The 12359-nt window shown below is 36.8% G+C and overlaps 1 protein-coding gene across 1 annotated transcript; it reads right to left on the bottom strand.

Annotated features, from left to right (window-relative positions):
- Positions 1–2048: 2048 nt before the first annotated feature.
- tspan5b (tetraspanin 5b) lies at positions 2049–10650 on the bottom strand. The gene is made up of 9 exons (XM_063008846.1): positions 10570–10650; positions 9093–9143; positions 7920–8066; positions 7593–7763; positions 6666–6791; positions 5916–5963; positions 5707–5823; positions 5426–5487; positions 2049–4926 (listed from the first exon to the last, which is right to left on the bottom strand). Exons 1-9 carry the CDS (start codon positions 10648–10650, stop codon positions 4914–4916), a joined length of 816 nt encoding a protein of 271 aa, XP_062864916.1. The 3' UTR covers positions 2049–4913.
- Between the last annotated feature and the right edge of the window lie 1709 nt (positions 10651–12359).

Here is a 12359-nt window from a genome sequence, read left to right as displayed (position 1 = left end):
ACTAAAGAATAAAATATTAATATATAATAATAGTAATATATAAATTATATACAACATATAAAGCTTGGATTAAGACTTTTAATTGTAAAATTAATTATTTTTAAATGTATTTTCCACATATTTTAGGTATTATGGTCATTTTAAATGTGAAAAAAATAAGAAAAAGTATATAAGAAGAAAAAGTACGATTTTGCATGTAAGAGTTGGAAAATGAGAAATGTTATGGGAAATAAAACCTAATCAATCATAATCTACTATCAAATCTACTATTAAATTAACTATTATAATCTAAAAGATAATTAAAATGAGTTTCATTGCTCATCAGTAAACTATAAAAAAAGAATACAAATTCTAATTATTTAGATGAACAACATTTTTACCTTGAGACAGTCGGACTCCTGACTTGCTCAGTCCACATGGATCAGGAATGAGAAAGCCAGGAATCAGAGAAGTAAATCTCTCTCTCTCTCTCTCTCTCTCTCTAGCCTTACACAGTGGTATGAAAAAGTAATTGCCCCCTTCCTGTTACTGCCCATTTGGCACATAAAATGATGAAAACACAACACATTTACATACATGATATTTAAGAAATAGTTATTAAACCAAATTCAACTGATTAAGCAGACTAACTTTAGAGTCAGAGTGCCATTGTAAAAAAAGCTTGTAAAAACAGCTTTTTTTAGTGCTTGTTTGTTATTAATAATTTAAAAAAGAATTGTAACTATTATGAGAGCAGGGGTTGCATTGTGTCTGTGGAAAAGCGAATAAAGATGCCATGGTGATAATAATATATTTTATAATACTTTATATATTTTACAGAACAATTTGTTGATGAACACATGGTGATAGATTTCACAGCAATACGAGTGCAAAATATAATTTAAAATAATATCTTTTCTTCCTAGTGAGTATGGTGTTCGGTCCTGTGCTTGATTATCGCCCTGTTCATGAGAAGCAACAGATTAACTCCCGTCAGTTTCAGCTCCACTTTAAATAGCATCCTCAGTGCATTTCAGATTAGCTACAGTACAATGCTAATTCTGTCATCCTAACCCATACTGTTCTGCAAAGTTAGACTGTTTCAGAGCGTCTTTAAAACTACAGATGCTTTTAATTTTGTAGTGTTATAGGTCACAATAGAGGTGAAGCTTAACAGTCCATTGGTTAAGATTTCAATGTAACATTTCAAACACTGAATCAAATTTGAGAAAAAATCAAAATAGAAACATTTTTACCATCTAAGACTCTTGGCCCCCACAATATTTTAAGAACTGATTTTTACTGTAGCATAGTGTTCCTGTAGTAACTTTAAGATGACTGCTTAACTTCAAGATTGAAATTAGTGAGATTAATATTCTACAGAGCTTCTGAAATTAAGTCTGGCTTTATTTAATTAGCTGAACTGGTTGCTTGAGGAAGCATAACGAGAAAATTTATCAGATAGGACAAATATATTCAAATGTCATCCTACATGAGGTGTAATGGAAGACGTGGACCTAACTATGTAGATGAGCTCAGTGAGGATGAGGAGATATAAAGTTATAGAGTCTGGGCTCACACCAGTGTACAATTCTATAAGAGAACGACCTCATAGGTGTGGTTAGAAATCTGATGAACATAAACCCAACAATAAGTCAAATACCTAAATGAAGTCATGATCACACCACACCACTCTATGGACCTGGCAAATCCTGCACTGTAAATAATTCGGCACGAGACTAGAGTGAGACAGCGAGCTGTTCTCAGATTAGATGCAACTGGAGTCCGGGAGATGAAATTTAATCCCATTAGAATGGTGATGGATTAAGGATGCACAGCTGCTCCTAATCCTCTGGATTACCCACACTGCACCCCTGCTGCAGGAACGGTTGTGTAATCAAGTTTACTCCAGGTAAATTAGAAACCAAAGGTTTGTTGGATTGATGCGATACATAAAATGACTGGTATGGCGGCTGTTTTTGTTATGATCAGCTGCATTTTGTAGCATTTCATAGTCTGGTTAGATCTTTTAGCACAAAATCAAAAGACTTTTCAGTACAGAGCACACATTCTTGGAAGGGTTTCTTTATTCTGTCAATGTTCTGCAATGCACCAGTTCTGCTGCCAGCAAAAGAGATCCAGAGTTTAATACTAGCACCACTTGACTTCACATGGTTCTTTCTTTAAGAGGGCTTTTAGTTTGTCTATGTAATAAAAAAAAAATATTTAGAAACCCAATTGTTGAGCAGAGGTTTCCTTTTTAAAATCATGGCAGACCTGTTTTGGTGGCTCTTAGATTACAACTGACCATTCAGAAAAGTTACTACTGTTCCACATAGTTACAACTTACAAATAATTGTTTGTACAGATTTTTGTATAGAATACAACAGTAACAATCAACGTAAAAAAAAAAAATACACATAGAACAACATAATAAACTTTATTGTTTACAATGTTTATCCTTCGTCTCTGGGTGGTGAGTAGTTATACAATTAAGTACTGTAAAAAGTTTTAATAATCAAACACATCAATTACAACACACAAACCTGGTGATAACTATCTAATCTCTGTATCCAAGTGGAACACAGTCACTAAATAACAAGCTCAGTTACACACTTTTTTCTCACTGAAAGAAAAACACAACATTAATACTGACTCTTTAGCTGGTGGGGTGCAAATGTGTAAAATTTAATGTACATTTAACGCAAAACAATGCCTTCCTACCATGGTTTAAAAGGTCTGTGTGCAACTAAAAAGCAAACAGTATGGTGCATTGAATAACCATGTTAAAACTGGAGTTGTTTTCTTTATTTAAGTCACTTGTATTTATGCTAAAACCACGGAGGGATTGTAGTGCTTTGTTATTAGCAAGCTAATGTGGTGTACTTTGCCATATTCTGTTTACAGCAGAAATTTTCTGTGGGCGTGTCAGGCTGGGAGTGGACACTTTTAGCTGAAAACAGTCACCCTGTGTGTTTTATAGAGTGCATTACAAGTGCATTTTGAAGCAACAGTGTAGCAGTGTGAATCACTGACCCTTAAGAAGCGAATTAAATGGATTTGAATGGACTTGAATTGAAATTTTGCATACTAAGTTTATGACTTTGCCTTTACCATAATTGCTGGAATACAAGAGCTACCTTAAATACACTAACAAATGGGCAGATTTAACTTACTCAAATGTAACAATGATTAGATATACAGTACATCATGTAGCTGCAATGTAGCACCCACTACCCACACATTGTATAGTATTAAAAAAAATGGCTAAGTGCAAAAAATGAAACATTCTAGTCAGTCACTTAATTCAACATATAGATAAAATATTAAACCTATATTAACATACATTTACCAAACAGAAGTAAATTATTTAACACTTAAGTGTCATTTAAGTACACATGCAGTGCATTTTTTATCCTTATGTAATAAACATTTTATACAAACGGACTAAAACTAAAGCAGTGCTTTTAAATCCAATTCCATTAGTACATTTGTCATATTAACATTTTTGCTAACATCCTAGCATGTGTAACAGAGATTTACAATACAAAAACAAATGTTCATAAGGGTAGTTTTTTTACTCAAATGTAAATGATCAGGTCAAATGATGATAAGGTAGGGTAAGATTTTCTCCCCAAAATGTTGCTTCTTTACTTCAGTGCTGATGCTACTATGCTAATGTTGCTAATAAGGAACAAAAGCTTCAAACTGTTACATGCTAAAATCGTCTCACACTGTAAAATATAAAGGTTTAAATGTAAACCCAATTTGGCATCTGACTGAAATAAGCTTGAAGTTAACCTCAAGTGTCTGCATTTACATAAGCAAAACTAATACGTTTTTAGTGTTTTTACAGTATTACAGTTTGATTTTATGCTTTGTTTCTTGTTTAAAGCAGAACTCATAAAAAAAATGTGAGCAAGGGTGAAAAAAAAATATGAAGCAATACTAAATAATATGGACGCTGACCCTGCTCTAACCCTAAGCTCAACTGTTCATTACATTTTATTAAAATCTTTTTTTTCTATTTTATTTCTGCATTTTCTCCCATTTTCTCCCAATTTAGGGTAGTCAATTTGTCTTCCACTGCTGGGGGGTCCCTGATTGCAGTCAAGGTGGGTATATTGCTGCTCCTCCGACCCACACGCAGCCCTTAGCAGAACCCTTTTTCACCCATGCATTCTGCACAGGCGCCTCTCCATCTGCTAATCAGGGTCCGTACACAGCGTTTTGAAGACCCCACCCACATAGTCTAAACGAGTCTGCTGCAGGCTTTGCCAATTATGCCTGCTAGATGGCGCCCAGCCGACTGGTGGCAACGCCGAGTTTCAAACCGTGGAGTTCAGAATCTCCACATTTCATAAAAATCTTTTCACAAAAATGGATTAAATACACAAAAATGTAGCATTAAAGGTACGTGTGTGATTCCTGCATTAAGCATGAAACTAACTGGTCATCATAAGCTTTCATTACTTGTTAGCAAAATCAGCCTAATTGCAAAAGTTGTAACATAAACTTGTACAGGTTTGGTGGAATTTGGTGAAAGTTGTGTACTTGAACTCCCCTTCACCCTGTGGTCTACTACAAAACAAGCAACATTCTACACAAAGATGCACAGCTGAAGTGATATAATAGTAATGCTGCTTTCATGTGCTTTTTAATGTATCGTAAATAGGAATATTCCCGGCGCAAAAGTTGCCCATGAACTTCACTTCATGTTGTAGAAATAGAAAGCAGCGTGATTTGATTTGCACATGGAAATAAATTCCCACTTTTTTACAGGTGTAGTTAGAAAAGTTGAACAGTGGTGAAATTGAAACATATAAAAAGGTTTAGTGAAGCAATAATAAAGGATAAAGGATGAAACTGAAGGTTCAGTTTGCTGGACGAGATGTTAAGATGGTGATGGAGTGGCCGTGAAGAACTTCCCCAGGTCAGGAGAACAAACTAAAAGTAACAAAAAGAAATACAGTCAGAAACAGTTACTACAACATAATACCATTTTCCCACAATTCCTCCTTAGTATTCCCCTGCTGCACGCATGACACTAGTGCTGGCAAGGAGGACTGCAGGCTAGCACACACCTCTCCTGACCCCCCAACACAAACCAGCAACCTCCCCTGACAGCTTTTTACATCAACCAGTGCTGGATTCTTACAGGGGGCTTTATTATGTACAATAAAACATGCTATGCTCCTCTATAAATTCCTCTGCTGCTCATACCAGCACTTTGACCAGACAGTGAGAGTCGCTGTTCTAAGCAAGTGATTCCCTATCCGACCTTCCTCCCTCAGACACGGCCAACTGTGTCTGTCTATCAACTGACCAGGTCAGTGGCAACACTGAGACTCAAAGTCAGGGCTACAAAATGGGAAGACAGCCACTCAAGTACCCCTTAGAAGTTATTCTAAAGCAAGCACACACACACACACACAGTAGTTCTTACCAGCTCTCTCTTACAGCCTCAATGTCACTTAGCAGATTTTGCGCCAAACAGATCCCAAATATCTGAAAATCAACAAAACAAATGAATAAATCTTTAATTACAGAAAATACACCAGTTCAATATATATACATTTATATAAAATATGTATATGTATTAGCAACATAAAAGAAACAATAGTCATTTATATCTATATATCTATATAATAATAATGATCATAATGTAAATGTTATTGTGGGTCATGAAAGCTTTTAGAGTGTGTGTGTGTGTGTGTGTGTGTGTACCTGCAGTAAGGCGATTCCTATGAAAATTCCAGCAACCACTGTCAGATTCTCCTGTAGCCATTTCTCAAACTGCGGTACACAACCTTTAGTGTTGACAGACATCTTTTGATCCAGGTCCTACACACACACACACACACACACACAAAGTCTGAAATGGTTGGGGTAAAATGTGGCTTTAGTAGTTAACAGCAGAGTGAGTGAATACTTACGGCTTTAGCTCGAAAATCATAACCACACTGAGTGTTTAACACATCCTCCTGTACAGAGATGAGAGAGAGAGATTATGACTAAACAAAAGGCAGTTTTTATTATTATTTATTTTATCAACTGCTTTGGTCTGGTCAAGGTAAAATACATATATTATAATAAATATATAAATACAAATTAATTTATTAGTCGTTGAAAGCACTACAAAAGGACGCCTGTATCATTTCCAGTAACCTTGATAGGGCATTGTTGTACTGTGTGTGTGTGTGTGTGTGTGTGTGTGTGTGATGGCAGGCCTCTTTTACACACAACTTCAGTACCAAGGTCAGTGAAAACACCAGCTCTGCTGAAAGCTCCAGCTATCTAAACAAAAGCCACTTCACCTGATATAACTGTGAAATATATAACAGGGAATCATGATGGCACTACAGCTGTCCACAGGCAGGACTGAATAGCTCTTCTCTGTGGATTTTGATTACAGCATAGCAGAGGCGGAGAGTGCACAACTAGCCCTGCTGTTTGGATGAAAATAATCCCCTAATAATCAAAGCAAAAGCAATGCAATTATTTATTACTCATTTTTACACTATATGATATTTAGCAGCCTAAGTCTGTTCAGCTGCCCTGAGAAGTTGCATGAACTGAACGTGCTGGCTTCACGTGTCTGTGGAGTTCTAGAGGTGAATGTATGTATTTGTGAAGCATCGCTTCTGTGCATTTGTATGTGTATGTGTGTGTGTGTTTGTACTTACAGCAGGATCTTTAGTGCAGCAGGAGAAGGGTACTCCACATCTCTCCCGGCTAAGATTGGTCTCGGTGCAGTTAAAGTAGATGTTCAGGTTCCAGTCCTCCGGTCCAAATGCCCCACAGCACTCCCACTGCCCACACACACAACACACGAGAAGTAAATCCAGCTAAACACAGATACATGTTTTATTTTAGAGTAGATTTGAGGTTTATTTCACACAGATGGATGTTCGTGTTGTGGAACTTTAGTGATGTTTCACCGCTTAAGTCGAGCGCTGAGCAAATCGGCTATATGTGCCGAGAGTCGTGGTGAAACCGAAGCGCAAAGCGCTTCTCACATCAATGAACTACAGAAAACAACAACTGCGACAAACACGTCTACGTCTTCTTATCACCGATTGTTAGATTGATGCTTTTTACATAAAAACAAACATCTGTAACAGCAGCACAAATGCTCGCACATAATCTACACGCTCCGCCATGATAGTACTGCTCTTAACTTTCGTTAAGTAACGCCCACCGTAGATGACGCAGGTTTGGTTCTTAAAAACTGGTGGAAACGCGCGTCGGTTCTCTACAGAACACCATAGTTCAGAGAAACCTAAACAGAACCGGTTCAAGAACCATGGTTTTTTTTGGTGGAAAAGGGGTAACACCTTATCAGTCGCAACACTATCAAATTCATCTGGCATTTTTCTAACATAAATTGATTGTAAAAGCAGTTCGTTTTTTTATTGAAAGAGTAGTGTTAGTGTGTTGATTATTGCTTATTATTAGAATCGTTGCTTTATTAAATAAGAATGTGTATAATTAAAAAGTTGTCACTTATTACCAGGTTGTAGTTAACACATACCATGACATCAACTAATTATTCTAAGCAAGTTGCAAAATTTGGAATAGGGGATCTAAAGAATCTAAAGAATTGTACTTACATATACTTGAGTAAAGTCAATGAGGTTCTGCAGATCGATATCATCTCGGTACGCTCGGATATTGTTGTTGATGAAGAATTTGAGCTGATCTTTAATCCAGTCCTTAAAGACGAATGCCAAAACTCCAGCAGTCAGCTCCAGAAAAAATATAATCCCCAAAAACACTGAAAACTACAAATAAAATGAATAAATAAAAGAAGTAAAACAGAAGAATAAAAGACAGAAAACAAACAAACAAATATATACAGTATTTTAATTACTTAATTGTGTGCATGCAAAAATTCTAACCAGCAGAAGGGCAATAAGTAACAGAGCTGGGACACTTACAAATTTGAGCAGAAAGGAGTTTTCTCTGAGCGCTCCAATGCAGCCGGCGAATCCCAGTATGAACATCACCATACCAACAACCAGAAAGAGCCAGACTGGGTCAAATCCACCCAGATCAGTGATGTACGAGATATTTGATAAAACACCCTGGAAAACAGAGAGGGTTGTGGTGTTTTCACTAAACAAAACCACATCCTAGAGGAACTTCATGGCTGGATCCAAATGCTGTGAGGAAACTTGTTTGAATGGTCTGGTGTAACCCAAAACCCACAAAAAAAACAGGTTTTTACATAAATAGCAGCTACTATCAAATAATGCTAAAATAATCTAAATTTCAGAGCAAAAATATGATAATAAAAAATATACTGATACTATGTGACCAAAATTATGTGAACATGTCTGCTGATTATTAAGTTTATTTGTTTATTAGGATTTTAACATCATGTTTTACACACTTTGGTTACATTCATGACAGACACGGTAGTTACTAATTACACTTCTTGCTGTGAGGTGACAGTGCTACCCTATTGAGTTTAAGGGTTTTAGTTTCACCCATTATGAACACTTGTTTGAAATGAATGCTTTCAACTTACATTTACTGCAATTAGCAAATGTGTTTATCCAAAGAGACGTTCAATTGTGAGCAAATGCAATGTCAAGTGCTGTAGCTACCGCTGCCCTATTTAGCCTTGATATTTATTTTTACAGCATTAACCAGACATTTTTATCCAAAGCACTTTGACAGTGGTGGGGCATGAAGAAGCAACCTTCTAATCAATAGTTCAGGACCTTAACCACTGAGTTACCACTGAACTTGCAGGCAACAGTTTGGAACATCCCTTATTTTATTTTAGCATTGTGTTACTGTGCACACTGCAAGGTCCCTAAGGACATGGCTAGATAAAAGTTACGTGTAAAAAGTCTTCAATTGCATATAAACGATATGTCCAAAAAGTTTCACTGTTTCACTTGTCACTTTACAATGCTCTAAGAGTAAAGTTCTTCTAAGATAAGTCTTTTCTGATATTCATGAATAGCCAAATGTGAATGGTTTCCTCAAATAGAGGATGGGGGATGCTACTTTACAAGGTTGATGTGTCTTTGGATAACTTTGTTTCTTAAATAAATGAAATTATGTTTTACAAAATGTGTTGTCTGTTTGTGTGAACTCACCTTCTCACTCCAGGCCCAAAGCGCCACAGACAGGAAGGCCACTCCCAAAAGCTGAGGAGCAAAATAACACATACATGTGAAGTGTACTTCCAGAGAATGGTGGAAGGTCCTACCTTAAAATTGGTAGGGTGTTTTTAATACAGCTATTGAAAAAAATGTCTTAATTATATTGTTGACTAATATACGAACATTAAATGGTAGTAGTTTGTTTTTGAAGGGTCTAGATTTACATATTTAAAAAGCCTTTAGTGCAACTGCAAATTCTGAAGTGGAAGCCAAATCAGCATACTTTGATTGTCAGAGAAATGCCACATGACTGAATGCAAAATCTGAAAAAATGTAAAGAATGTGCGGGGAGTGTAGCTAAAGAGAGGGGAATTTAAATCCCTTTCCCATTTCATTATAACACAAATTCCAGTTAAAAGTGTTTGGTTAGTTTGGTATATAACCTTGACTTGAATTGGAACATAACTGCTAGTGAGCCAGGCCTTATTTTCCAAAGTAAATATCCCAGCAAACACTCTGATGTTCCGTGGTAGTGTCAGAATTAGGCGTAAACAGCAAGATGTTGTCTGACAAGAGTAGGACCTTGACTGACTAAATCCTATATCCCATTACCTTAAGGTTCAGTGTGTTGTGTATTGAGATGCTTTTAGAATAGAATAGAACGCCTTTATTTGTCATTTATACATATACACATAAACAGTACAATGAAATTCTTTCTTCACATATCCCAGCTTGTTTGGAAACTGGGGTCAGAGCACAGGGACAGACATTGTACGGCGCTCCTGGAGCAGACAGGGTTAACAGCCTTGCTCAAGGGCCCAACAGTGGCTGCATGGCAGAGCTGGCAGAGCTCTACCCACTAGGTTACCACTGTCCCCTGGACCCTCAAATTAAAAGTCTAATGCTTTACAGACTGAGCTATTCGGGCGCTCTAATAGCGTATGTTCCCTGACCGAGAATCAAACCCGGGCCGTGGCGGTGAAAGCGCCGAATCCTAGCCACTAGTTCACCAGGGAATGCACTGCTTTTCTGCAGTGGCAGATTCCTACATAGACCCATCACACTCACCTCACAGAGGAACACACTAGACTTATGTATTCTTTTACCACTAATGCAGGAGCCTTGAGCAGACAGCAGGTGTTGCTGCTGATGTTGCAATAATGACCCCCCTTGCTCAGACAAGGCCAGATGTGTCTGTAGGACACCTGACCTGGTCCCTGCTGAGATCTGGTATCGATGTGAAAATAAAATGATGCTCCTGATCCGAGTCTGTATCGTTTTAAACACTGTGCTGGTGCCACATGACTATCTAACTGGATCATTAAACACATCTGGAGACGTGCAGGTGTTCCTAATAAAGTGGCTGGAGGGTGAAATAGTGCAGACATGAGCAGCACAGAACTGGAACAGAACTGGAACAAAGACCCAAAAATATTTAGGAAAAAACACATTACAAAGGTTTTGTACTTACCCAGAATATTATATTAAATCCAAATATGAAGTATTTAATGCAGCAGCCCACTTCATGTACATTAAAGTGTTTACCCGACATATTTAGTTATTTTAGTGTTATTAATAATGATTTATATTTATACACTGGTCATTAATGTGTATTAATGAATAAAATCAGATCATACATGCTCTAATAACTGATCGAATCATGCTCTGTATCAGACCGGTATCAGATCAGATCCTCCACTGTTTATTTATCTGTATTGTATTTAAAAGCAAATGTAAATGATCTGTCTCTTCTATCTGATTAAACACTGCGTTATTTTCATTAATATCTGATCTCGGATCCGATTAACGGCACCATCGGGCGTGTAGAAAAAGACCTAATGACGTCATTTCATGCCTTCACCATTCTACAATAAAAGTCTTTTGTTTCCATAAAGACGAGGCAATAACGATCATTATTCCAATATTTTTTTTATTAACCGTTTTCTTCAGGTCAGGGTCGCAGTGCGTTTTGAAAAAAGTGGCCAATCCATCAAAGGGCAACACACACTTAATTATTTAATTCCTTACACTTATTAAATATATTTGTAATTTATATATGCTGCTATTATTATTGGCTGTTTTGCATGCATGTTTTATGTCTGTGCGTTGTTTTTCTTTTTGTATGATTCATTTATTATGATTCTCTTGTTTTAATTTCATATTCTCTAAATTGTAGGGTATATTTTACTATATTTTCTTTTAGTTTTTCATGTTCTTAATTTTTTATCTCTCTTGTTTGAATTTCATGTTCTCTTAATTGTAACTAAATGTTTGCAAGAAGTCTTTCTGAGGTTCTAGATCTCAGGAATGTTTTAATGCTTTTAATTATTTTTTTTCCTTATGTAAACTTTTCACTTTGAATTGCCAATGTGTATGAAAGGTGCTATACAAATAAACTTGCCTTGCCTTGGCTTTATATTGAGAAGTAACACACAGTATTTCGTTGTACTATGTACAATGACAAATAAAGTTTTATTCTGTTATTCACTTTTACAAAATAAAGCTTCTTTGTTCTGGTCAGGGTCACAGTGAGTCTGGCATCACACATAAACACTAGACCAGGCTGCTAGTCCAGCACATGCTCACTTATTTACCCACTTTGGTTTATTTTCTTCAACCAGTGCCTCCTGATCAGGGTTGCAGTGAGTCTGGCACCTCTGTGCGAGGCTGAAATACACCATGGACAGGGCACCAATTTGTCATACACTTACTCATTTATTTAATAGGATTTTAACGTCATGTTTACACATTTTGGTTACATTTGTGAGCAATAATTAAACTGTATATAAAATAACATTTTATATTCCATTAACAACCTTCTCTCTAACACATTCATGACCGAAACCGTAGTTACTTGAAACATCACTTCACAGGTTTAATGTCAAACACAGTCATGGACAATTTTGTATCTTCAGTTCACCTCACTTGCACGTCTTTGGACTGTGTGAGGAAACCAGAGTACCCGGAGAAAACCCACACAGACAGAAGGAGAACATGCAAACTCCACACGGAAAGGAACCGGACCGCCCCACCTAGGAATCGAACCAAGGACCTTCTTGCTACCCACTGAGCCACCGTGCCACCCACTTACTCATTTTCTCACTCATATTTAGTCATTCAGTTTCAATAACTAGTTCATACTGGTCAGAGATGCTGTGTGTTTAGCAGCTCCTAGAATCCGTAGGTGTGAGACAGGAATGCACTGTGGGGGGGTACACTTTCCTCCAATCTGATTAATTGATTTTGATTGATTGATTTACT

The sequence above is a fragment of the Trichomycterus rosablanca genome, chromosome 14 (genome assembly GCF_030014385.1).
Source record: "Trichomycterus rosablanca isolate fTriRos1 chromosome 14, fTriRos1.hap1, whole genome shotgun sequence".
Classification (NCBI taxonomy): domain Eukaryota; kingdom Metazoa; phylum Chordata; class Actinopteri; order Siluriformes; family Trichomycteridae; genus Trichomycterus; species Trichomycterus rosablanca.
The sequence above is the reverse complement of the archived record's forward strand: the minus strand, read 5'-3'. Positions and strand labels throughout refer to the sequence as shown.

Coding starts and splice junctions, on each gene's coding strand:
- tspan5b (XM_063008846.1), bottom strand. CDS start 10,650: ATGTCGGGTAAACACTTTAATGTACATGAAGTGGGCTGCTGCATTAAA. Junction 9,144..10,569: donor GATTTAATATAATATTCTGG/GTAAGTACAAAA, acceptor TTTGCTCCTCAG/CTTTTGGGAGTGGCCTTCCT. Junction 5,824..5,915: donor ATGATTTTCGAGCTAAAGCC/GTAAGTATTCAC, acceptor GTGTGTGTGTAG/GACCTGGATCAAAAGATGTC.